Here is a 27,847-nt window from a genome sequence, read left to right on the forward strand (position 1 = left end):
AGATAAACGTAAACTCATGGCATTTATTTAGAAAAACCACAATAAAATAACAAATATGTTTTAGTGCTTATTTTATTTTAACCAACAAATGTGTTTGTCAAAATTTAGAAAAATTTTAATTAAACCTTTTATATAATCTTACGTTGTTCGCGGCATATCGGTTGCTTTTTTTAAATGTTTAGAATTTTTAGTATAATTCTGTTCCCGTGGATTATAGAGCCAGGATCAAGTAAATATAATATTGAAAGGCCAGAAAAAGAGATTTTCCATGATGATCTATAAACATTATATATGTAGACTCATACATTAATAACAATATACCTATATTCTAAAATTTCGAAATGACATAATATGTAGCTTGATTATCAATTAAAAAATTTGAATTTGTAAATTTGAATTTTAAAAAAAATGTAAAATTCCAGATTTATTTAATTTTATTAAATGGCCGAGAGCTCCTATTAACTGTGTATAAGTTTTAATGTGACCTAATCAAAATTCTTTCTACCTGCTGTTGTTGTTCGGGGACTAGTTGAATAATATAAAAAGTCTAATTATTCAAATTTTGTTAATTAAAATTTGCAGTGAGATTTTGGATATTAACATACATACATACATAATAAGTCCGAAAAATTTAATAATTGTCATAATTAATAATTGTCTCATATAACATAATTTTGTTTGTTGAATTGTACTTGCAAGTATATTTGACATTAGAATTAATTTCTTGAGCATACACATCCATATACATAAATGAATAAGTATATATGAGTATACATATATATGCATATAAAATCATGCATTCATAGTAGTAAAAATTAAAAATTAATAAATTGTACTTACATTCTATTTGGAAATTATTCTACAATATTTAAAATTAATTTGTTTTTTTTCTTGCGCATATTCAATTTTAGTGGAATGAAGAGAAATGAGAATGAGTAAGAATTTCATAAATGCATTTAACTCACACTCATAATGTTAAAATTAAAAGAAGGATTTTTTTTTTTTTCAATTGAGTACATAATTTGAGTGCTATTTTCAGTTTTTCTTTATATGAGCTAAAAAGAAATGTTGAGTTATTTCCAATGTTTAAGGACTTTCAAGTTGTTTTTTCAGGTGAGGTCAAGGTCATTTCGATAAAATTATCTAGGTATGTGGTGTTTACATATATAAGACTTTCCAGATCCGTAAAGATTTTTATTTTTTTATCAATAAGAAATTTAAGAAAATTTGAAATTATATCAAGACGAGAATTGCTCAATATTTGTTAAGAGAAAAATAAAATTGCAAAATTTTGAAAATTTTGAAGCTTTCACTACGTTGTTACGAATTTTCTTTTGAAAGAAATACAAGCATAAATAAACCCAGTTTAAAAATTGTATTGCCTTAAATTCCTTCAATATTTAGTTTAAGGTAAAGAATTAAATCCATTTTCATCCCATAAAAGCGGTGTATGTATTTTTTTTTCTGTACACGTGAAAAGCACATTTGTATACATATTTAATTTATGCGCTATGTAATAGATGTATGTATATGTAAATAACTGTAACATTTTATATACTATATGTGGATTGGATGTACATACATATATGTATGATGGTTTATCTCTTTTGTATTGTAATGCAGTATACCTTTAGTTCAACTTCTTAAATTTTGTTTAAAAATTAATACGTTCATCCTAAACATATGCAATTATTTCTAATTAAAATTATAGACAAAATAATTCTCTTTATAAATAAATTTTATTTTATTTTTTTCCTTTTATTCTAATCTAATCTATTTAATTGAACTTATCTACTAATTATGGCTTTGGTAAGGATTTTCTTAAATTATTTATATTTTTTTGGTAAAGTAAATTTCTACATTTATATTTTATCTGTGACTAAGTGATTGCATTGATATATTTATTTTGTTTTTAATCCAATCTAAATATTCTGAAATTTTAACATATACACCAGGTTTATTTTCTGAACCACATCGTAGTCCCCATGATGTTATACCATAAAGAACTTCAGAATCTAAAAACAAAAATGTTTATGTTAATATTTTATAAATAGTTTTCATCAATTAAATAAAAAAGAGATACCAACCTCCTTCTGTACAAACCATTGGTCCACCAGAATCACCATCACATGCATCAACTTTACCATCTAAATATCCAGCGCAGAACATTCCTTCAGTTATATGATTTCCATAAACATCAGGCTGTTTGCATATTGTATCATTTAAAATTGGTATTTTAGCAGCTCGTAAAACTTTAGATGGAGCTAAAAATTTAGAATTTTTTTTTTTAATGTTTAAAAGGTAAATTTTAATTTAAAATTAAAAAAAAATTACCAGAAGTTCCAGTTCTTTCTGATCCCCATCCAGATATTGTACACATTTTTCCATTTTCATATTCAATTTTACCATTTGGTAAACATATCGGTTGAATATAGTCAGTACTTTCGACTGGATTTTTTATAACAATTAAGGCAATGTCATTATTCATGTGATTTCCACTTCTATATTTTTCATGAATATACCAATCGTGAATAAAAACATCTCTTTCTTCAGGATCATCTTCATAAGTTCTATGATCGGCTAAACGAATAAAGAATGCTCCTTTTTCGTAGTCACTTATACAATGAGCAGCTAAAATAAATTCATAAAAATAATTTCAATTGATATCTTATTTTAATTTATTATATAAACCTGTCAACAGATGCCTTCTAGATATTAAAACAGCTCCGCATAAATGATTACTTATTCCGTTGATTCCTTTAATTCTAATTGTTGCTTGCCATGGGTGTTGCCCACGTCTAACTTCACCTCCATGAATTATTCTTTGCATCATTCTTTCATCGAATTCTTCATCGATAATATTTCTGTTTGGACGTCCACATTTCGGCTTTTCAAAACTTAAGTATTTGCTTGATCTAGGGCTGTGCATAAAATAATCTAATTCATTTTCTTCATCTTCATCAAATTCAGATTTTCCTTTTAAAGCTGATTTAGTTTTTGTCGATATTTCTGATCGAACGTGAGTTGGTTTCGATGAGCCTATTGAACAACGGATGCTAACATCTTCTGTGTGATTGCAGTTATGTTGACCCCAAGTCCAGTGATTACATTGATCTAAGCAGGTTTCATTACCCCTACACACTACTTGATCCAACCATATTGGGCCGTATCCTGGACCATATGTATTTTTGATTACCTCCTAAAAATAAATGTTTGAAAAAGAATTTTTAAATAAATGAAAAAGTTGAATAGCCTTACAGCTGGACCATAAAATCCTAAAGCATTGCAAATAACTTGAGCTTCTTTGACACCAAAATCATCGTCACAAATTGTACCCCATTCATTTCGATATTTTATTTCCACTCTCCCTTCAAGTCTGTTTTTTCCATTTGAAAGGCGATATTCGATTTTAGACTAAATTGAATATTTTTTTCTTTATTTGGATATTTTTAACTTTTCTTAAATGTTTACTTACATTACAAACAGCATCGCTTTCATCAGATCCATCATCACAATCTACTACATTATCACACAAAAACGATGAAGGAATACATTGCTTTGATTTGCTACACAACCAGAGTTCATTTGGACATTTCATAACAGCCTGCTTACAAACTACTCCAACAACTTCATCAGCATTGCAATCGTGTACACCCCATCCCTTGAAATCACATTCTTGCAATGAAGTTTCATTACCCTTACAATCAACTTCATCCATAACAAATGAAACATTGTTATACGAACTCATCATGTCAACTGTTGGTAAGTAGTATGAGTTTGCTCGAACTTCACTTGCGCCGAATGGAAAACCAAGTTCACGACAAACAACATTCGCATCCTTTATGTCAAATTTGTCATCACAAATGTAACCCCATTTACCATTTACTATAACATGGAGAAACATTAAATAAAAATTTTTTGAAATAAATTTCAATAATAAATCTATACTTCTAACTTCCACTCTGCCTTCGTTTTCAGCTCCATCTTTACTATTTAAACGAACTTTATATCCTAACTGTGAGCATCCACTTTCATCTTTTCGATTACCGCAATTATTTACACCGTCGCAAACCTAAGTAATTTGAATTGAAATATTTATTTGTTTTTACTTCTCACTAACTTCCAATTTTTTGTTATAATTTACCTGGAAATGTTTGACACATCTTCCATTTCCACAATTAAATTCACAATTGTTATTAGGCTTTCCCTTAATACCACCTGCTCCAATTGATGGGGAATTCGTTTCTATATTAAAATCTTTATTTAGAGATTTTTCATAGTCTTCTCTATATGTTCTTGTCGTAACTGTTTCACGAATATCATCTTCATCTACAGTTTTTCTTGTAGTTGTGACTGGATAAAGTGGTGTGCTCCTTGGTGTTGTGGGTTCGTGTCTATTCCAAATCGGTGTGTCATCATCTTCATCTCGAAATGGATTTGGAATGTTAGGATGTCTTTCATGAAATTCTCTAGAATGTCCATGTTGATTTGGGTAGGGGATATGTGGATTTCTCTGATGGAATTCCTTTGAATGATGATGATTGAAATTGTGATTATGATAACCATTATATCCTCGATTTTGCCTTTGAATATTTCCATTATTTTGATTACTAGCTGCATCATAATTTGAAGTTTCGGTCTGATTTAACTGTTGTTGTGTCAAATGCTTTTGTTCCTCTGTAACAATAATTTCAACTTCTTTTTTAATATTTTCTTTTTGTTGCTTTTGTTCAAGGTCAACGAGCTGTGATTCCATATTTTTAATTGCATTATCAGGTAAGCTTGAATTACTTTTAGCAACATAAGGCCGCAAAAGCAGCTTTAAAGCTTCACTCAATGGCAAATTTTCAATATCATCAGTGTTAGTATCTGTGCTTTGGCTAATTTCTTTAGTATTTATTACAGAGCTTGCTGGTGAATTGCTTGGCGAATATTTTTTGTTATAAGCGTTAGGTAAATGATATGTTGGTTGAAAATTAGTTGATGGATGTGTTATTGGTTTTTGGATTGGACTTTCAGAAGATGGACGTACATATATAGGATATGAATGGGATGCAGCCGGGTTAATATCAGATTCCCTATTGTTAAAATTATCTCTGCTGAATTCTATTGGAGGTGACGATTGTGTTCTTTTGGAGTTTTCAGAGTGTATATTAAAATTTTTTTGGTAACCCTCCCTTGAATGTGCTACACCAGAATAAGATGGGCTATATAGAGGTCTTTGTACATCAGCTTCAACTGGTTTATTCAATTGGATTTGGTCTCGGTTACTCGTATAAGTTCTTATATTTGTAGTTCCAGTTTCTTGAGTTGCTGGAAATACTCTTGATGTACTTGTTGTTGTGGAAGGCGTTTTAGTGGGCATATGAGGGGGCATTAAATGATTTGGAGGCGGAATAATATGCGAATGAGATTGAGGAACATCTCTGCTCAGAACTGGTACATCATAGTCCCTATTAGGAATGTGAATTTGATTAATGCTTGAGCCTGAAGAAGAAAAATCTTGTCGACTAGTAGAAGTTAAATTTATTCTTGAACTAGGAATGTAGTGTTTATTTGAAGATTGTGATTCTTCATGGTAAGGATTATAAACCGGCTTGTTTTGTGAATATATATCGCTTCCTGCTATACCACCAAAATATTCATCAGAATCGTAATCTACAGGTTCGGCAAAGTAAATATTTGTAATATTGCCCGTTTCGTCAGACGAAGCTATAGTATTATTAATATTTAAATTGATATTTGGATTAAATGGTTTTCTTTGGGAAGATGAGGACTGTGGATTCAAAGTGGGCTGGTGATATGTAGAAATTTGGGTCGGCGAACTTGTTGTTCGTCTAGTTGTGGTTGGAATAACTGTTATGGGACGTTTAGTGGTGTCAATAGGTATGTGTGAGGGCCAAAAAGGAATAGATGTTTGTGTGGATTGTGTGTTTGCTGGATACTGTGTATTGTGAGTTTTATTAATTTCTCCAGAATAAACTGAAGGATATTGCGGATAATATGTGCGACTTTGTGTATTATCAACTAATCCATAATTACTTCTTGTTGTTGTAGTGTCTTCAGCTGTCCATACAGGTATAGTGTGTTGATTTGATCCACTTATTTCTTGTCTGTTAGTTGGATAGTTGCGATCTTGTGGTCGAGATATTTGTTCATTTGGCCAAACTGGAATATTTTGCTGTCTAGTTGCGCTATGAGAATTATGATGTGAAGATCCTTGAAAATCTTGATCAGTGTTCGAAGAAGTATAATGGCGACCAGTTGAAGCATGATAGTTAGATGTAGGATAATCTGCAATCATAAAAATTATATAAATTTAGAAAATGAAGAAAAAAAAATCATATAAAACATTACTTCTAATTTTTGAACCGCTATGGTTCGGATTAATTTGAGTTTCATCGATTTCAACGTCAATTTTAACAACAACTTTTCCATTACAATCGACTTTTTCGGGAAAATCACAAACATTTTTCAATGGATTAAATACAGTGCCGGGTCCACATATTTGTATATGAGTACGTCCGTGGTCACAATTTAAAAATTTATTGCATACAAATGGATGTGCTAATAATCCTGTATGACCTGGACTACAACCAACTGAATCATCACTGATTGAATTAACAGGTACATTTGTGTTAACAGCACCTAATAATCTTCCTTGTCTAGAATTTTCATGTTGATGTGATGGAGTATATGTTGTTCTAATTTGATCTCCTATTTGACAATTTACTTTATGTGGATGATCACACTCTAAACTAATTGGATTGAACAATGTTCCAGCACCACATGGCTGAACATATCCTCTACCTTGCCAGCAATTTAAAAATCGACGACAATCATATTTATATGGAAAAAGACCAGTTATTCCTGGGGGACATGCATTACCATATGCTTCTATATTGTCTTCAACAAAACGAACGTTTGTATCTAGAATAATTTCTCTACGATTTCCACTATGAATATCGTTTTGTGGTGGTGGATATTGATTATGATTGTGACTAGATGATGTTACTGGCAACGAATCAGGCTTGTTGACATAGCGATTTGAATTGTATGGTTGATGATTATAATTATTAAAACTTTGCCTTTTGTTGCTTTCATAATTAGGTGATAGTGACTGTTGTGAATTATAATTACTATAGGAAGGTTTTGTTTTGATTCCGTCATTTGATATATAAATCTTGAAGTGAAAAAAAATTTAAAATTAAAAAAATAAATAAATATTTTAAATATGTATATTTGTAAATTTTGAAATATATGATGCTAAATTATAACTACTTTTAGCGTTCCACTTAGGTGGGTATAATCTTCGCAACGTATAAACTACACCATTCTACATAAAGTAGTAGATGACAATAATAATCACGCATATATCCCAGAAGATGGTTTTATGTTGAAAACTACCGTCAAATTTTCACCTTAATCGATTTATTCTTATTTCTATATAACAGGATTTTCATACTAAACGGCCTTTAATTTACATACAAATTTCTCAAAGCTATTTCGGAGTAGTTAAAATTACGATTATTTTCATTCTCTCAAATGAAGGCAGGCATTATTGAAAATAATCAATAATATAATCCTGCACTTAGGTAGAGGCCTCAATTTCCTTTACTAAACATAGTATTTGAGAATTCAAACTTAAATTTTCAATTCTAGAAACACAGAAATTCCAATACTTAATAATTAAAATCTATTTGCGTTACTGAATCTTTCCGGTCTTAAGTTTTATTATTTTTCATTGAATCATAATTTATTTACAGTAACATGGAATTTTTTGCCGGCTAAAAAATCAATTGCAATTGGATATTGTGAGACAAATTGTCAGCAAACAATTCAAAAAACCGAAAGTAATAAAAGAAAAAAATTTTGTTTTCATTCAAAATTATTGCCATCAATTTATAAAATAATTTTATTATACCAATGTCAACTTAATTGATCTCTACGCGCTCTTATGTGTAAATGTGTAAGTAAATTGAATGTATAGTACTTTCTACTACAGGGAAGTGAAATTAAAATGAAATAAAAATATCAAAGAGGAAAAGAAAGGGAAGAGAACACGCATAAATAAAATAAAAAAAAAGGAAAATTATTAAGAATTAGATCACATGAAAATTTTTATGTTGAATCAAAAATGATTCATGAATGGCACGCAAATCACCTAAATAAAAATTTTCAATGGAAAATAATAACAAAAAGAAGAACCAAATGTATAAAGAAATTACGTACCGTCAGTTATAAGAAATTTTCCGCGACAAAGAACAAGAAAACCGGTGTCATCGACATTTTCAAATTAAAATTTTCCTTTTTTTTCTTTGTTCTTCTCTTTTTGTTTTTAATTTTTCCGAAAAAAATGTGACAAATAAATAAAAAGTCTTATGTTAGTTCTTTTAATTGTCGCTGTTCAATTTTCCATTCAATTTCAAGAGAAGTTCATTTTCCTTAGAAATTTTTTTAATTGTTTATTTATTTTATTACAAAAGAAAAATACAAAAAAAAAATTTTAGGACATTTTTTTTTGTTTTGCACTTTGGTACCGTTATGAGTTAATATGGGTATATAATATGGTATATGCATGTGTAAATGCAAAGTCTATGGCTATAAAGCAAAACTAAGTTAATCGGAATTATTAATCAGTCGCAAGAAATCTAAAAATTGCAAGAATTTTTTGGAAAAACTGAATTATATAAAACTAAACTCTAATTACTAACTAGTCAACAGAATTTAGTATAATCGCTTAATTTAAGATAATCTCAAAGCGGCAGAGCATGCTAGTACTCAGTTAAAAAAAAATCGATTTCGTGACAAGTTGACTTAGTCAGTTTTGCTTCATTACCGCAGCAAATATATGCGCGTAGCTAATTTTGAAATACATGTAGTACCGTGCCTCTATTATACAATTCTCTTTTAAAATCAAAAATATTAAGCAGATATTGTAAATTATTGCCATACTGTATTAATTACAGTTATAATGCTAATTATACAAATATATTTAGCATTATATACGTTTAGGGCTCTGATAGACATACAATTTTTTGTCAAATGTTTTGTTTTTTATTTGTGTTTCAACTGTATCGTCACATGTCCAAATGCAATTGTATTGTCGCATACAATAAAGCAATCAAACAGTTTGTAATTTTTTACAAACTAATTGCAATTTTTATTTAAAGCATTCAATTTGAATTGACGCAATAGTTTTGTTAGTCAGATGTGCTCGCAACGATTCTACAATCAAGCAGCAATTGCAAAACTAAAAATCGCGTGTCTGACTGAGCCCTTTTATCAAACTAAACTGATAACTCAATTATTATAATTTAAATTCTATAATAAAAGTTACATAAAAATAACTTAAAAATTTTTTTCCCCTAAAAACCCCTTTTAAATTTTAGTTTATCGCCTCGTCCCTGATTTCAATATAATATGCATGCAACTTTTGTATGAACACAATAACACATAAAGAAGCGGCAAATATCTTTCATTCTCAAAAAAAATATATATTTATTTGTAACAATTAAGGATTAATTATGATCGATTACAAGATAAATGCACATAAATTTAAATTGGAAGAATAAATTTTGAATTGGTTTATTGCCTCAATTAAAAAAGATGTCAGAATTTTTTTTAATAAAATGTAACGGATTGCCGAAGTGATGCCGATTTTGTATTTAAATTGAATATTAACAATAATAATTTTGTTATAAAGTTAAATATGTAAGTAGGTCTACAGATATGTAAAAATTCCTGGTAGATGCATCAGTACCAATATTGCGGCAGTGAAATTTTATTACTATTATTAATAATAAATTATAAACTGTTATACTTATTCTTCAACTGAATACTACGTTGCTTCTTTAGTAACGTATAACAGTTTTGCAGTTGAAGAATATGTATAACATAGTTTTACAAAACTGGAGAAAGAGATGTTTGTTTACACTTTATATATTTTTCCATTATAAATGCGTATAATTTGTGAATTTCAAATACATATGCACACATGTAATATTATTTGTAATTTATTTTTTAAATATTTTGTTTTAAAAAATTGAAATTTTTTTGAATTATGCGAACAAATTATTTATTAATTGTTAATATGTACAACCAATTTAATTGAATGCACTTAAAACTCCTGGTTTATTTTAATATTAAAAAAATCTTATTATCAAATAAGGAAGAATGGAAATAATCAAGAAAAATTGCATAGAAGCTAGACAAACTTATGCGCATATGCATGTGCATACATGTATTTTACATATTGATGACATTGACATTTAAACTAGTTACTTAAAATAGAGCGCATATGGATGCAAATATCACAGGGAATAAGAAATTTCTTATCAAAAATTTGCACAAGAAGATAAGACCGTTGCAATGTGTGAGTGTATATACAAATGCTTACACAATAAATAGATATATCCAGGTTTGTTGTATAGAATAATCATATATGTATATAACAATTTAAACTAGATTAAATTCATCCTAGTTTTAAAAACTTATCTAAACCATATCACACAAGTTATAAAACTAGAATGAATTTAATTCACAAAAACCCCATTTATACGTTACATACACATTTACAATTCATTTACAAAACTAACACATTGTTATATTCCAAAATTGTAATTATAATTTTCTTAAGGGTAATTTCAACTGCATATACGAGTACTATCATAATATAGAACGCAAATATTAATTAATAATAAAAGAGAAGAATTCCTAGTAAATAAAAAAAAATAATAATATTTTTTTTTTTAATTAAAATTTCGAAGAATCCAAAACAACAATAAATTAAAATTATTATCAGTATAAATTTTTTTTGTCTTATAAATGAAAACACAAAATAATCTTGTAAGGTCATCTATTAAAGCGAAAATAAAAATTAATATTATGATGTTAAGAAACTGTTCAATATTAATATTAAAAAAGTGTAATATTATTAAATATTTTTTTTTAAATAAGAATCCGTGTAAAATCATATCCGATAGTCTCACAACCCGCCTATTTTTAAATAAGCATCACTGTACCAAAAATTCTTATATAATGCTAGATGTATTTGCAATCGAATAACGGCAACTCATTTAATTTCACAATTTGCTTAATCCTTTGTACTCGATTTATTTTCAAAGTTGTTACGTGGTCAATTTGTATAAGATTTCGAATAACATAAATGAATTTTACAGTTATTTAGTGCTATTGTCTGTAGATATACATTAATATTGCCAACTCCAATGTAACATACGAATTGTAGAGTAGTAAATTAGTATTGTCACCTGCAGTTTGAAATACGAATTGTAGAGTAGTAAATTAGTATTGTCACCTCCAGTGTGACATACGAGTGCAAAGGTATCGATTTTCGTTTTTAGAGCTGTTCAATTTCATTTTAAAGTACGTTGTTAATTAAAATCACATTTATCAAAATCAAATTTACTAAAATCCAAATGAATAATTTTAAAATTTTGCTAATAGATGCAACGTCAAAATAGCATCTACACTAAATTCTATGCATTTTTCGATTTGATATTAACCGAATTCTACTGTATAAATAAGTAAATTTAATTACAGTATATGTAATTTTTTTTTAATTTCAATTGAATTGCCTAAATGCCTAACACTATTTAGCAATTTGAAAGTAAATCGCGCAAAAATTTTTGTTTAATAATTTCAAATAATTAATGATAAAATGAAAAATTAATTTGTATTATTAATTTATATTATGTGAAAAATATTTAGAACACTAACTGGAATTTTATAATTAAATCAGAAATATACAAGTGGTATAGTAGTCTTATTAAATCCTTTAATAATTTAAAATAGTTTTACTTTGGAATTAAAATTATTTGCGAATTTAATACCAAAGCAATACCAACTAGTCCTTATACTATATTTAATAGCATCTATATTAATTTTGTAATAAATCTATATAATTTTTTTTTAAATAATTACAAAACATACCGATGAACTATAATGAATTAGAAATATGCAAAAAATTGCTAAGATTATTTTAATTTTTTCCATATTTTTTCCTTTTTTTTTTCTCACATTAAATTTTTAATAATTTTATATTAATTTTTTCTGTATGGAAACACTCTTGCTTTTTCCTGTAAATTTTTAAATTTAAAACTTGATTTTTTTTATTTATTTTTTTTTAAATATTTTCACTATTAAATTTTAATTTAATTTTTTTATTATTTTTAGTAATATTTAATTCACAATCATAGTTTGCAACAATGTTTTTAATTTTTTTCTGAAACAAACACTTTATAATTCGATGTTATTCCTTTAAGAACAATTCTCGTAATGAATAGAAATGTTTAAAAGAAAATATAAAGAAAAATTATAATTTTTTATTTATTACAATATTTTTTTTAATATGATTTTGTTATTGTTTTTCAAGGAAAATTCTTAAGAAGAATGAATCAAAATAAAAATTTTATTATTATTATTTTTGTTTTTTTTTTTTGTTTTTCTTATATAAATTATGATCATATCAATTTTTGCTAACATCCAGAATAAATGTAGATATGTATGTACATACATAAGAAAAATTATACGCGGCCCATGATAGCCAGAATGAATTCAAATTTATATTGAACATGTGTGTGTATGTATATAGAATGGAAAATATATATTAATTAAATATATGTATGTGTTTATTATAAATCCATGTATGTATATATGGGTGTGAGTGATTGAAGTGTAATATATAATGTGAATGATCATTTTTTCTTTTCGAAATTAAAACTGATCCGCATCTTATAGTATTCGAATTTAAAATTTTCTTTTCCTTTATAATTTAAGCTTATTTTTGATATTATTTCAGAGTTTGAATTCGGACTTGAAGCGCACGTATATAGGGGAAAAACTAACGTGAGGCTAATACTACAACTAGTTAACTCAAAAATTTTATATTTTTAGATAATTAACCTAGGCGTCATAAAATTGAATGCTCTTTCATCTGCCACCAATATCTAAGCTTAAAAGTGTTCCTAAATAACTGAAAATGATAATATCAAAACTAGATATTTTCATTATAAATTATTGCTAAATTTTGTATTTTTAAAATTCAATATTCCTAAACCAATAATTGCGAGTTATCTATATAGTTGTAACATAAACCTCACGAATTATGATATTTTTGTAATACCTATATGACATTTTTTCAATTAATCTTAATATGAGATCCTTTGCAATTTCTTTTATATGAAATATTTTGGATATTTATTCATTTCACAAAATTTTGGAATTAAAAAATTTTAAATAGGTACTCATATTTTTATATATCACTTGTTTACTGCAATTGTAACGTAACTCAAAAATTGCTTATTTGAGTAAAAAAATGGATTGTATAGCATTATTTTATTTATATTATAATTTGTTGTTTGCGATAATTTTGATATTTTAGAAAAGAAATTTTTGCAACAAAAAAGAAATGTTTTGAGTGTGAAGAGTGAGTGAGTTTTGAGTGTGAAAGAGTGTTTATTTCTGTATAAATAACAATCAGAAATCGAATTTTTTGAGTTATGTCACTCTTGCACCAAATGAGCAATTTTTTTGTGTACAGCGTGTATCATATTCGTAAATAAGAGTGTAATATTGTTCACTGAAAAAATTTTGTTCCAAATTAATCCTTAAAGAGCATATACGCTATACGGCGCTGTACTTGTTGTCCGATAAAATATGAATCATTTTAAAAATTAAGATGCGTCAATTGAAACGAAGGTAAATTCGAATTCAAAAGACAATACGAGTATTCACGTTGAAATTATCACAGTTATCCTTTATATAAAAATTTTCACAGATTCCCTTCTTAATATTGAAAAATAAAAAAAACAATTTTGCAAAAACCCTAAAAATTCCCAATTTGAAAAAATAACTTGAATACGATATTAGGTTGAAGCGAATAAACAGGAAGACAAACGGGGACCGTAAATAATTTAATTTTCCGTTTTTCTTATTTTATGTAAAAAATTTTTATTGTTCTTATAGTGAACAAATATATCAATATTTTACTGTAAGTAAAACGAATCATTCATAAAAATTATTGTTATATTCTTATTGATCTTTAGACCTTTTTCTATTTTACTTCATTTTATAATTTTTATTATTTTATTTTTTTTTTTTTTTTACATTTATGTAGTACATAATAATAATATATATAATATTTCAATTTTGAACCAATAAATTAAAGTGAAAAATTAATGAAAATAAATGAAAAAAAAAAAAAAAACAACTGAATTATGTCAGTATGGTGTTCGTAGAAATAAAGTAAGGGGAAATACACCATAATATATGACATGAAATTTAAAATTAATAAAAAAAAAAAGATAATTTAGAATTGATTTAACAATTAAATTGTAATATACAAGGTGTTCGAGGCTCAATAGTACTCCCGCAGTATGATGATAAATTTTCTCCAGACCTGAATACAAGAAACAACTAATATAACGTTTTGCCTTTTGAGCACTCATTTTCGAGTTGTATGACGTCTAAAAATTGGAATTTCTGAAAATGGTCCAAATTTTTCAATTATTGAATTTACAATTTTGTATACTAATTTTGTGTACGTATATTTATTCAGCTGATGAAATTCCGCTTTTAACGTTGTGTCCGTGGTGCATTAATAAATGAATTTTCCTTTAATCGTCATTTACTCATAACAACAACTTAGTAACTTAACGTCTTTTTCCAGGAACAGGACCTTTGTATTTCAGACTTCAATATGATATAATATAATGTTGCAAAAATTACAAAAAAAATGATTCTATCAGGCGAAACCAAGAGGTCAAAATATTAAAAAATTAACTAAAATAAAGTATTTATTTAAAGAGAACAGTTCCTATTCATCTGTAGAGTCATTCTATATCACCCTACTACGAAAATACGATTGAGTTCCGGACATCTTGTATAAAGTAATTTTTATATAAAAATATTAAAAATCTTAATCATTGATTAATCCCCCTCTTTAATATTTTAGTATAAATATTTAGTTTAGTATAATTACAGTGTGTATAACAATTAATTTTTGAATTTAAAATTGAAAAAACAATTCGCATACATTCGGGGTTTTTAAAATTTCAAATAAATTAATTATATTTTAAATTTTTATTTAATTAAAATTAAATATGAAAATTTAATTGAATTTCGTAAATAAATTATTGGAAATTTGTAAATATTTAAAATTTTGTAAATTACTTTTGTTATCAATTTAATTTTATGTTATAATTTTAATTATTCATATATATTTTTGTATTTCGAACATATTCGAAAATACAAAAATAATTAATTTATTTTTATAATAATTTCATTCAAATTATTTTATAATTTCGGACTATTTAAATTGTAATTACGGAAAATCACTTAAATTATTATCATTAATTTAATTTTAAAATTATTCTTATTTTCTTGATTAAATATTTTTTATTATTTTATTTGTTTTTTCATTATTATTATTCTATTATACGATTGTGTACGTAGAATATACTAGTAGAACTTTTATAATAATTATTCTAACATTTTTATTTCAATCGCGCTTAACGGTTCAACGAAGACTAAAATAAAATTTACTGTTTTACATATAGGTAGCTAGAGCCTATTGAATAGACTTTTAAATTGAAAATGAAAATTTTGTACACATAAAAATTTGTTCATCTTTACAATATTTTGAAAAGAAGAAAAAACTACATACATATATAAATATGTAGATAAATAGTTTAAATAGATTTTGTTTAAAATTTTTGGTTTTTCTGGTTTCTGAACTTGTAAAATAAAGGTATTATAGAAATTGTAAAAAGAAAACAAAAAACAAATATAATGAAATTTAAATGCAGACGTGTATTATGTGTGCAATATGATGTGTCTATATAATTGAAATGAATAAAAAAATCAAGGATAAAAATTTTTAAAAACACACACAAAAAAAAAGAAACAAGCAAAAAATGTTTTTGTACCTTCGCATTTTTTTTTTTTTTTTTTGTGATAATCCTAGACTCTAGAAATTTTTTTTTTCTTTTTTCTAATACTATGAGTACATGTGTACATATTTGCATACATATGTACGAAATAAATTTTCAGAAATATTATCCACTCTTCAGTAGAGATTAGAATTAAAGAAGAAGAAAAAAAACAGAGAATCAATGATAATTATTAATGAATAAATACACACATATGATGTAGCTATTGCTAGCATATTATAATTTATGTTATCCTTAATACAGAGTGTATTTCGAAAATTCTTAATTTATTCGTGAATTTTCCAAAACAATATAGAATTGATAACATAATCATCGCTTAATAATTTAACAAGTAAAATAAATATTGAAATTGGAATATAAAAATTCCAATACGATATTTTAAAAAACAAAATATTGATCTTACATTTTCATGTGCCATGTTCAGCAATCTTTAAGAGAGAAAACAAGAAGAAACAAATTCTTTTGTAAACAGCTGTTTTTTTCTTATTTTGTCCTGGATCTTGTAGTGCTGCTTTAATAAACCAATTTAATTAAAACTACATATTTTGAAATTTTTTGAAATTGTACCAACATGTATAACAGTTTTTATAACAGTTAAACTGCAACTGAAATAATTTGTACCAAAATTTCTAATGCCCATACATATATCAGTATTTGTGCTAATTTTCAAAAAAAAAGTAAAATGCATATGTGCCACATACTCCCACATTATAGGAGTTTATGATATGTGCATATACATATACTGTTATATAGACATTATATGCATTTTCTATATTATTTTAATTAAATTCATTCAACACAATCAAGATTTGTTATTATTATATGCCTACATATTCATATATTTTATTTTAATAATGAATGCTTAAATCAAATAGAATAATGATTCGTATATCAGTATGGACAATATACACCTAATTTTGATTCATGGAATGTGGTAAATTATTAAACAAGAACAAAAGTAGATAATATTATTTTTCAGTATCTACTAAACAATAACAATCACTTATTAGAATTTCATATAATTGAGGTCTTGCTTCAATGAACATTAATATTAAAAATATGTAGTTCAAATTGAAAGTACAACATAAAAATTATAATAAATCACAAATCTTTTATAGATTATTTTGTGAAACAGAAATAATTAAATTATTTAATCTAGTGGTAATAGTTAATAAAGAGCCTATATAAAAGGTTTCTCTTAATAAATTAGTGATTTTCGGTTGGATAATGTCTTAAATAATAATGCTGATATACTAATAATCTTTTATGGTAGTAATAAAAATAATTAAGTAATTTTATTATCATAAAAAGTTACACACTGTGTATGTTAAAGTAAGACAAAATTTTAAAAGATTATTTAAATAAGATTTTAGATAATGCCTTTGTTTGCTTCTATTTTGTAAAATTTCTTTTCGTTTAGAATACTATAAATTAATTAGTGTTCCCTTTTTTCATATTAAGATAAGATAAAAAACAGTAAAACCTATTTACCTACTGATTACAAAACTATTACTCACAAGAATGACGTTGTATATACAATAAAAAGAAGAAATAACTTTAATTTACCGGAAGTTTTTAATAATTTAAATGTATACACATTTACATGTATATATATAATTTTCATTTACATGATAATTTAAATAATATATATAATTTCCATTTAACAAAATTGTTAAGATTTTTTATCTGGTTTTGTTTACACTTTTCAGCTTAAGAAATAAACAAATGCTGTAAAGAAAATTATGAATTTCATTAATAATTTAAGATTTACTTAACAAATCATTTACAATAGAAAATTTGACTTCAGAAATGGTAACATGAACTCAAATCTGAAATAGAAATCTAATTGAGAAAATAATTGTGATGCTTTTATTAAAACAGATCATCAGTTCAACGGTAGGTAACTGGGAAGTTTTAATAATTGCCAATATTCGAGAAAAACAAATGCTACATTTTGTGAAAGAAGACCCTGATTTTTTAATATATACAACACAGCATGAAGGTTATAGGATGTAAAAGAATTAAACCATTTAGTTTAAACAATTTCCTAAAATTTTGTCATTTACATTTATTTTACTTTAATAAATTATAAAATTTTTATGTTTGTAAAGCTAACTAAGATTTGTAACTGAAAACAACTAAGATTTGAAAAATATGAAACCATATCTTTTTTTCATTGTAGCCAATAAATGCTGATAAGGATTTTCAATTTCACTTTGTACTTTTGGAATTCCAACTTTTCTTCGTATATCAGGAGACAGCAAAATTAAATTTTGTAAAACACCATAAGCACTAGAGGAAACCCAATATAAGCAAAGTGCCTAAAAAACATAAAGAATTTAAATATTTAATCTATGATTTAATGTTTTAAAAAGTATTATATAAATACAAATTTTTCTAGGTAAAAATATTATGGGTAATTTTAATAAAATTTCTACAATAAAATGTGAAAGTATTTGTAAAATAAAGGAAGTTATAAAATTTTTTATGCTTATCACTACAAAACATATTTTTTTTTTTTCGTTTTTCAAATTTTATTAAAGGTTTTTAGAAAACTGGTTACGCATATTAAGTCTATTAGCCGAAAGGTTACATACCGAAGGTACACTAGCTGCAATTGGTATCATTCCTACACTTAAAATCCGGAAGAAATTTGCTGCATACCTTTGTAGTCTTGTGGTTTCCTTTTTTTTAGTCATCGTTTGTAGCTAATGAAAAAATTTAAAATAATTGTGGTTTATCCTTTTAAATTATATATTTTGTCAATATATTATATTGTATAGTTATGTATATTACAATGAAATTATATTTTATAAATATTTTTATATTTTATATGTTTGGGAAAAGTATGTATTCGAGTACTCATGTATTTGTAGTATATGAATATTACTTTGATGTTTATGAAAAGAAACCATAAAAATCAATTTAAAATTCAATTGAATATAATATTATACATAATGTATAAACATACATATGTGTGTAAATGTATGCATGTTTAAGGATATAAAATTTTTTTTTTGTATTGTAATAAAATTACCTCAATAATTGATAAATTCAATATTCCTAATGTTATAGGTAATATTAAAGAAGAATCAATTTCCGTTAAATTCGGTATCCAAAGAAAACCACCAACAGTTAATTGAGTTGCAATAATTTGTGCTTCTAATGAATTTGGATTTGGTAATAAATATATAAGATTACGTATTGCAATTGATTGACATATCCATAAAGGTATTTGACCCCAAAGTATTATTAAAGTTTTTAATGGATGGCAATTATCCCGAACAATTAATTTATTCCATTGTTTTTTTAACTAAAAATATAATATAATTATAATAAAAAGGATATATTTTTGAATATAGAAATAAATAATATAATAAAAGAATATTAATAGAAGCCGAAATAGCTCAGTTGGGAGAGCGTTAGACTGAAGATCTAAAGGTCCCCGGTTCAATCCCGGGTTTCGGCATACGCAATTTTTTTTTAGTTTTTTTGAACATATTTTTCACAAACATTAATTGTTTTAGTTTTTATAAATGTTCAAATGAATGATTATGTATTTTTCATAAATGATGAAATTTTTGAAATGCTAGTACGTAATATCCATCAGAAGTTGAATAATGGGAGTATTTTATACATATGTACATATATGAATTTTTTAAGAAGTCTTAGGTTTTTAGTCAAAGACTCGCTTAAGAAAATATTGCTTAATATTATTGAATTTATACAAAATAACAATAATCTTATTTATTAAGTGATTTCAAATTCCACGTCTAATAACCAGTCTATTATAATCCAAGCGGGATATTATTCAAAATGTATATTGTTATATCAGTAGAAGAATATAAATTAGAGGATCATGCTTTTTTATCTGCCGATTTTATTTCTCTGAAACGTTGTGTTATTAAATTTAAGAAGTGATACAATTATATTAACTATAATAATTAGTTCGTTTAAAAATTTTAAGTTATTCTATTTTTATTCAACAGGCATTGTTGAATCTATAAATTTCATTGAGCATAACTTCATGATTCTGAAAGCAATCTTAAATTATTATGAGTATTTAAGTATTTTAATTAAATATGTACAAATGTATAACTAGAAACTCAAACATTAAGGTAGTCCTGACAAAAGTCAATTTAAGCTGAATTATTATATGTGCCGAAATAGCTCAGTTGGGAGAGCGTTAGACTGAAGATCTAAAGGTCCCCGGTTCAATCCCGGGTTTCGGCATTCCGAATTTTTTTTTCATTTAATTTTAAATTTTTACCTGAATTCACTTTTTACTGATTTTAAAATACTTACAGATCTATTATAAATCAAACGTGCCTTCTTTTCATCCCAGTTGTACTGTTTCATTGCAATAACAGTTTCTTTTTTTAATTCCTTTACAATAGCGGGCATTTCCAAAGTTATATTTTCTATTCGTGCAGTTATTTGATTCTAAATTGTTTGCAAATGTTAAAATGTATAAATGAATTCAAACAATTTTTACTTACTGTGTAAATAGCTAGTGGTAAAGTTACTAGAGTACGGAATAAAAATGTAGATAGCATTATAGAAGCCCACCACGGTAAACCGGTAAAATCATGGATTTCAACAAGCCCCTGTTGAATATAGGCCACTGGTGTACTATTTGACATTGTCTGATAAAATTCGGCAATACTTTCACTCAACGCAAAATTTCTTTTTTGTATAATATTTATACTAGAATATTTATTTTGTGTCGCATATTTTTGTCTATTTTTATCTATTGATAAATTATTGTTATAAGAAAACTGTGAAAAATTTCTTAAAACATTTATAATTTGTTTATTTCTAGAAATTGTCAACAACTTCATATTTGATTTGGTAGTGAGAATTAGCCAACCCATTGATGAAAAATTGTATAGCTCTACTATCTAAAACAAAAAATACATGTGTACTTGTAATATATACTAGGTTTTCAATCAGAAAATATAAATTATCTGAATTGTTATTGATTGCTTATTGATTTTAGGACTTAGTTTTTTATTTTACAAATAATGAAAAAGACTGTTTATAATTTCTTAGGTTTATTTTTAATCACATTTTTAGTATTCTTTTAATCATATTTTAATAACCTATATATTGTGCTGTATAAAATATTGTTTTGAAATGAGTTACTGTTGAAAAAAAAACTTTCCGTATATATTTTTAATATTTTACATTATAATAATATAAATAGTTTGTATGTCCCAACGATTAATCCCTACATATATTGATTAGCAGCAACTCTTCTTGCGTATTTCCCTAAACAAGCCAGTATACCAATTGCGCCTAAAAAGGCATAATGTTACAATTATAATTTAAGTTATGTATATTATGTCCTCAATATAAATTTTTGAATATTTGTTTAAAATATTAGACATATTTGTAAATGTATTATCTAACAAAACAAACCTAAGGTAAGTCCTAAAATCAATGCCAATGCATCTCCAAAATCCATTCCACCATCATCACATTTAACAATTTGTATTAAAAAACAAAGTAATAACGAAACTATCAGTTTCATCATATACATATATTTTTTTTAACTGACTTGCGGGAGTACTTATTCAAACTCACAAATTGATTGTATTTTTAAGATCTTCAGATTTATTTTTTTTTCTAATTTATGTATTATTCTTGAGAAAAACAAGTAAATATTTTTGAAATGACAGTTCTTTTCATTACTTATTATAGATATTTGATGTCAAAATTTTTGACAATCTTACCCTACAAGTAAAAAAGGGAATTTTTCACAGCGAGCGTTTGTGTTTTAAAATAAAATTTAGTATCAAATTTAAAAATGGCCATTTTTCGTATAAGATTGAAAAAAAAAAGATAAACTAAATTTCTTTTATAAAACATTGCAAATGTAAAGATAACTTGCAAAAGTTTGTCTTTTTGAATCAATTTGTTTTTGAACTTGTTTAAGGTAACACAAAAGAGAGTTGTGGTTGTGTCAAATTATATATGTATTTAAACTGAATATATGTAGGTCAACGACAGGTTTGCTTTTTTGAAATTAATTTTTATAATTATACGAAAAATTTTTGCAAAATTTTTAGCTAAGCTTTTTTTTTATTTACGCAGTCTACAAATTCTTAAGCTTCTAAATAATCTGTCGTTCGAACATAACATAAATGACATTGTTTATGAAATTATGTATATTTCTATATGCCATTTTGAAATTTAAAATTTTTTTTGAATTTTAAATTAAAAAAGAAAAAAATTTCATAAGGCAGCGACAAAATTTATACTAGAGGTCTGCGCTACATTTCTAACATTTCTTTATTGCAGCCAGTAATTTACGAACGATCTATATTTTTAGTGTGTGTAGCGTGAATTTTCGAACGTACTACAAGTTAGAATTATTCTAGAATTGAATAAATGAAAACCCCCTTATTTTTACACCACTTGTTCTTATAAACTTAAATAAAAAAGAGAGAGATTCTTTCATATTATCGATTGGAACTAAATTTAAAAGTTAGAATTTTAAAGAAGATGAGTATAAATTAGAAAATACCAATAGTAAATAAAACAAAATAACTTTTGTGGCCCTTTTTATTGCCATTTTTATATTTCTTTATTTAATTTTTTTTTCACAAATTTGCAATATATGTATATATGTATGTATCTATATGTATTTATATGATTCAAAGTAACATGTTTTTTTTCTGTTTGTTTAGTAATAAGAATGTTTTATTTTTAATAATATACATATATATTATATATATATACATATATAATTGTTTTACATTTTTTTGTTTTTTTTTTTTATTTGTTTCTTAGTTTTATTTTATTACACAAATTTAACAAAAAAAAAGAAAAAAATGGGATACATTCAAATATTATTTATTTTAACTTATAATTTATTCATTATAATATTTTTACTTAAAAAAATCTGTTATATTGGACGTAAAAAGTATACCTTTCGTTGCGTAAAGTTATTATGTATTTTTTTTTTTATTATAAATCAATTTATGAATGAAAAGTAAAAATAAGAAAAAAATTAAAATTAAAATTAATTTTTAATTTTTAAATATTTTTCATTCAACTATAATCAATTTTAAAATTTTTCAATTTTTTATTTCAAAAAGAAATTTCATTCATTTTTCATTTACAATTTAATTTTTAATTTTTATATTTTTCAGTGTGGACAAATTGTATTATAAGTAATTTTCGAAAATCATATTGTAATAATTAAAACATAATATTCTAAAAAATTATCAGAAAAATTAAAGATATTAATTTTTTTTTATAATTAAAGTCTTATATAAAAACTTCTAGCCGCTGTTCCCTTGATTTAATTAATGCAGTATCTTATTATTTTTTCAGTCAGTTTTGATAAAAAAATAATTTGCACAGTACTTTTCAATACAAGATTTTTATATCATTTAATGTTTTTTTTATACATTTCTTTTTCATTTTAATGGTTGACCCATAATATATTATAGCGAATGAACACAAAAATTAAATAAAACATAATTTTTAAATAAATTGTACAATGATTATTTTAAAAATTGTCTTACTTTGTATGCAAACATAATATTAGGGGCATTTATCAAAATGCAGATCTAACGTTAATCTGAATTTATTCAACAATACATTTTAAATTGCTGAACAATATAAATTTGCTGGAATTCAATAAACAATAAAATTTAAATAGAAGATTAATTAGAAAAAAAAAAAATTCTAATTTTTCTGAAAATTAAATTTTTTTTTTTTGGAACTTTAGGGATCTACTAGATTAATGGACGGATATAGATATATTTATCAATTATTTATTAATTATTAAAAATTATTATTATTAAAAAAATGTTTTTGTTTTTTTATTATGATCATGAAAATGATTGGACTGTTTTAGGAATTCTTGGTAGAAAAAAAAAAAAAGAAATCCGATTTAAATGATCTCCATTTATTCAATTTTTTAATTAATTTTTCAAAAAATTTACTATTCTTCTAATTTATGTTTCTAATAACATTATAATAATTCCTACATTCTGAATATGTCATAAGGAGGATTTTATTTGTGGTATTTTTTACCGAAAAATAAAAACTCCTAATTAAATTTAATACGTCTTGCATTAGTTAAGCGTATTAAATTAAAAAAAAATATATAATAAAAATTTATAAATATTGATTGATAATGTGAAAAATGTAATTATTTAGTAATTTTCAGTTAAATCGTTAAAATTATTGCGCTCAATCGCTATAACATGTCTTTTTTTTTGCAAATTTTCATAAAACAAAAAAAAAAATGGATAAAATATAATATTAAAATTAAATGATTAAAAGAAAATTTTTATTTATTTTTAGTTTTAAATTTTTCTTTTCAAATAAATTTCATTTAAATATTTTTAAAATGATTTTTATATTACATAATTAAATTTTTTGCAACGAAAATTTATATATTTATATATAAAACAAAAGAAAAACATTTTTTTAAACTTTCAATGATTTGCTTGCTTATTAAATTTTTTAATTTGAATATTTTTAATTATTTTTTATATTTACTTGAATATTTATATATAATTAATTTGTTTATAAAATAAAATGGTTTTTTTTTTTTTTATTTTTAATTTATTACTGTAATTTTTTAAATTTATTTTTATTTCTTGTTTTAGTATAATTAATTTTTTGCGGTTATTGTATTTTGAGAAAAGCTGTTGAAAATATTTATTTAATATTACATTATAGTTTTTATTAAAATACTTATTAAAAAATAATTTAATTAATTTAAAAATTAAATTTATTAAAAAACGCAAATCATTTACTGTGTTTTATAAAATGTTAAAATAGATTTTTTATTTTTGTTTTTGATGAACAGATTTATTTAAATAATCTACTCAAATACAGTTTGTTTTTTTTTTTTTATTTAAATTCAAGTACAATTTTGTAAAATATAAAATATTGAAAATTAAAAAAAAAAAAATTTTTTTTTATATAGCTATTTTAAGAATCTTAAAAATTTAAAAATTAAAAAAAAAAAAAATACATATATGATAAAAATTAACAGGACTAATATACTATAATTATATAATAGTTAATTTTATATAATATTTATTTATTTTATTATAAATTCAATATTATTTATAATTAATGTTATTGCGTTCATATTTTTTCATTTTTATTCCCAATTTTATTATTAATTATTATTTTTATGTACGTTAATTCGAATTTTTGTTTTCGTTTCATATTTCAAATGGTTCGATTTTTTGAAACTTATAATTTTTTTTGTGTTTTTGTTTTTTAAAAAGACTATGAATTTGTTGCTTTATTTTTGTTATTTTCATTAATTATTTCAAATATAATTTTATTTTATTTAAATATAATAATATATTTTTTGGTTTTATATATATATATATATATATTTTTTTTTGTTGTTTTTAGTCAATTTAGTTGTGTTCTATTTTGATTTTTGTTATTTGTTTTTTTTTTTTTTAATAATATGACAAATATTTTTTATTTTATGCAATTTTTTTACGTTATCGTTACGTTTTTGAGTTTCTTTTGTAGTTTTTTTTTTTATAATTAACTTTATTTGTTTTTATTTAAATTAATTTATATTTTTATATTTAGTTAAAAATATTTTTTTGTTTTTATTTATTTTTAATTTTTTTTTTTGTAATAGGTGATCCACTCCGTAGGGTGTCGTACTACAATATCACAGTTGGTTTAGATTTTATCCATTTTATATGTTTTTTGTGTTTTTGTTTTTTTATAAATATCAATTCAAAGATCTCTAAATTAAGTTTTTTTTTTGTTTTGTTTTAATTTTCACCCTCACACATTCACAAATACGTGTTTTTTTTTTAAATTATTATTTAAATTAAATTCTTTGTTTTTCTTTTTATTTAAAATCATAAGGAGTTGGTTTTTGTTTTTTTTTTAATTTTTTTTTGCTCGTAATTCTTCAAAAATATAATTTTACCTACATACATTTAATTATATATACACAAAAAAAAAAAAAAAACAAAAGTTCTTTTTTTTTTTAAAACTAAAAAAAATTTGGTATTATTTTAAAAAATCCTTTTTCCTTTTTCTTTTGTATTCTTATTTGAAGTTTACAATAAAAAAAATTATTTACCTAAAATGATTTTATTTTATTTGTAAATAATTTTGTTCTTTACCTACATATGTACATATATGTAACCCCCTATCGCCTCGAGAATATTAAAAAAAGCTTTTATGAAATTGACAAGTTTTTGTAAGCCTAATTCAATAAAAAGGTTCGATAAGTTTATAATAAGCGATAGAAGATTTGATATTATTAATAATAAATTTAAATTAAAATTGATGTCAAGCAAGATTTAAGAAAAATTTGTTTTTTTGTTTTGTTAAATTTTATATGTAAAGAAAAATAATTTGATAAAATTTTATTTAATTACCAAATTGGAATGTTTTTAGAAAATTAATTATTTTTTATATTCGAAATTTTTTTGCTTAAAACTTATCATAATACCAATTGAATATAAAAATGTATTAAATATAAGTTTTGAAATAAAAAAAAAAGAATTTCAACCCGATTAAACAAAATTATTGTATTATTTACATTTATTAAATTTATAAAATAATTAATTTCTGGCAATTTCCATAGTTTTAATTTTAATCGATTCTATAATATATGTATATAGTGTATAATCTTATTTATTTTATTCTTAATTTTGAAAAAAGTAATAATAGCCCCAAAATTACACAAAAGCAAAAATAATACATGAAGTTTATAAGCAAAAATTTTTAAATATTTTAATTTTATTGAAAATTTGTGAGTTCCATTAATATATTTGAACAACTAAGGGACTATATAGATATGAGTCGCTTAAAAGAAAAAATTGAAATAATAAAATAAATTTTAAAATTAAAATTTGATCAACCATACGATTGAGGCTTTAATATGAAAATTATTGATTTTATATTATTTTCAGTTTGCAGTAAGCATTTTAACTTAAATATTTTTATTTAATTAATTTAAAATAAAATTTTATTAATTTTTTTTATACATTTCTTAATTTTGATTAAAAATTATGGAAATGCCATTGTTTTTTTTTTTCAAATTAAATTTATTATTTTAGAACTAATTTTAAGCAACTTACTTATTTACTTGTTTTTTCTTTTTTTTTTTATATAAGTAAGATGATGTTATTTACATAATTTGAATGTTTATTAATATTCATTTTTCATTAATTAGCTATAATAAACCTAAACACGGTTAAACCTATTTCTTTTATATTTTTTGTTTCTTTTAACAAGTAATTATTTTACGCCTTTCTCTCAAATATTTCAAAGCTTATGTTCTTTCATATTTCGTTATTTTTTTTTTAAATATTTCATATTTAATTTTCATTTCTCTTAAATATTAATTTGATTTAATCACATTTGTTTTTTGTTTTCTTTTGTTTTGTATGTTTTTTAAAACAGAAATAAAAAATATTTATTTCTCAGTCCATTCGTTTTCTTCAATATACAAAAATGTTTGTTTTTTTTTTTTTTTGTTTTATATTTTATAATAACAAGAAGACAATGTTTTCTTTTTTGTCTAATTAACATAATTATGAAACGTGATTTTTATACAAAAATTAAACATAAAAAAAAAATAAGAAAAAAAAATTAATAGGCTTATTATGTATGACGTATTCGCCGAATTGTCGAATTCGTTTGAGCTAGCATTTTATCGAGTTGGCTAACATTTGCTACAATGTATAGTTAATTAATTCATTCACCAATGTTTTTATAAAATTAAAACATTGTACAACAATAAAAGTATTTTAAAGTAAACTATCACAATAAAATTCTTTATACTTTTAACAAATATGCATATTTGTCAAATAACAAAATTTCATTCGCCAGATTTTTTTGTCGATTTTCCAAAG

General features: G+C 23.9%; 2 protein-coding genes and 2 non-coding genes across 7 annotated transcripts; 2 read left to right on the top strand and 2 right to left on the bottom strand.

Annotated features, from left to right (window-relative positions):
• Positions 1 to 1,738: 1,738 nt before the first annotated feature.
• Positions 1,739 to 12,267, bottom strand: LOC129613938 (probable serine/threonine-protein kinase DDB_G0282963). Of its 2 annotated transcripts, XM_055528285.1 has the most exons (11): positions 11,953 to 12,267; positions 6,358 to 7,183; positions 6,043 to 6,294; positions 4,145 to 4,677; positions 3,949 to 4,072; positions 3,476 to 3,885; positions 3,259 to 3,414; positions 2,692 to 3,199; positions 2,335 to 2,631; positions 2,088 to 2,264; positions 1,743 to 2,015 (listed from the first exon to the last, which is right to left on the bottom strand). In XM_055528285.1, the coding sequence occupies exons 1-11, from the start codon at positions 12,013 to 12,015 to the stop codon at positions 1,870 to 1,872; spliced, it is 3,492 nt and encodes a 1,163-aa protein (XP_055384260.1). In that variant the 5' UTR covers positions 12,016 to 12,267; the 3' UTR covers positions 1,743 to 1,869. The 2 variants fall into 2 exon arrangements, with proteins under 2 accessions (XP_055384259.1, XP_055384260.1); XM_055528284.1 differs by having other exon boundaries at positions 1,739 to 2,015; positions 4,145 to 6,294.
• Positions 12,268 to 18,026: 5,759 nt separating this feature from the next.
• On the bottom strand, positions 18,027 to 21,658 carry LOC129613986 (cytochrome c oxidase assembly protein COX18, mitochondrial). Of its 3 annotated transcripts, XM_055528347.1 has the most exons (7): positions 21,393 to 21,644; positions 21,074 to 21,269; positions 20,471 to 20,872; positions 20,277 to 20,414; positions 19,009 to 19,284; positions 18,569 to 18,679; positions 18,027 to 18,292 (listed from the first exon to the last, which is right to left on the bottom strand). In XM_055528347.1, exons 3-7 carry the CDS (start codon positions 20,843 to 20,845, stop codon positions 18,110 to 18,112), a joined length of 1,083 nt encoding a protein of 360 aa, XP_055384322.1. In that variant the 5' UTR covers positions 20,846 to 20,872; positions 21,074 to 21,269; positions 21,393 to 21,644; the 3' UTR covers positions 18,027 to 18,109. The 3 variants fall into 3 exon arrangements, with proteins under 3 accessions (XP_055384322.1, XP_055384324.1, XP_055384323.1); XM_055528349.1 differs by lacking the exon at positions 21,074 to 21,269 and having other exon boundaries at positions 21,532 to 21,658; XM_055528348.1 differs by lacking the exon at positions 21,074 to 21,269 and having other exon boundaries at positions 21,558 to 21,650.
• On the top strand, positions 19,368 to 19,440 carry Trnaf-gaa (transfer RNA phenylalanine (anticodon GAA)). Its single transcript has one exon. It is a non-coding gene; the product is annotated as a tRNA-Phe (tRNA).
• Trnaf-gaa (transfer RNA phenylalanine (anticodon GAA)) lies at positions 20,132 to 20,204 on the top strand. The gene has a single exon. It is a non-coding gene; the product is annotated as a tRNA-Phe (tRNA).
• Positions 21,659 to 27,847: the final 6,189 nt, after the last annotated feature.

The sequence above is a fragment of the Condylostylus longicornis genome, unplaced genomic scaffold, assembly GCF_029603195.1.
Source record: "Condylostylus longicornis isolate FDR11 unplaced genomic scaffold, ASM2960319v2 ptg000098l, whole genome shotgun sequence".
Classification (NCBI taxonomy): Eukaryota; Metazoa; Arthropoda; class Insecta; order Diptera; family Dolichopodidae; genus Condylostylus; species Condylostylus longicornis.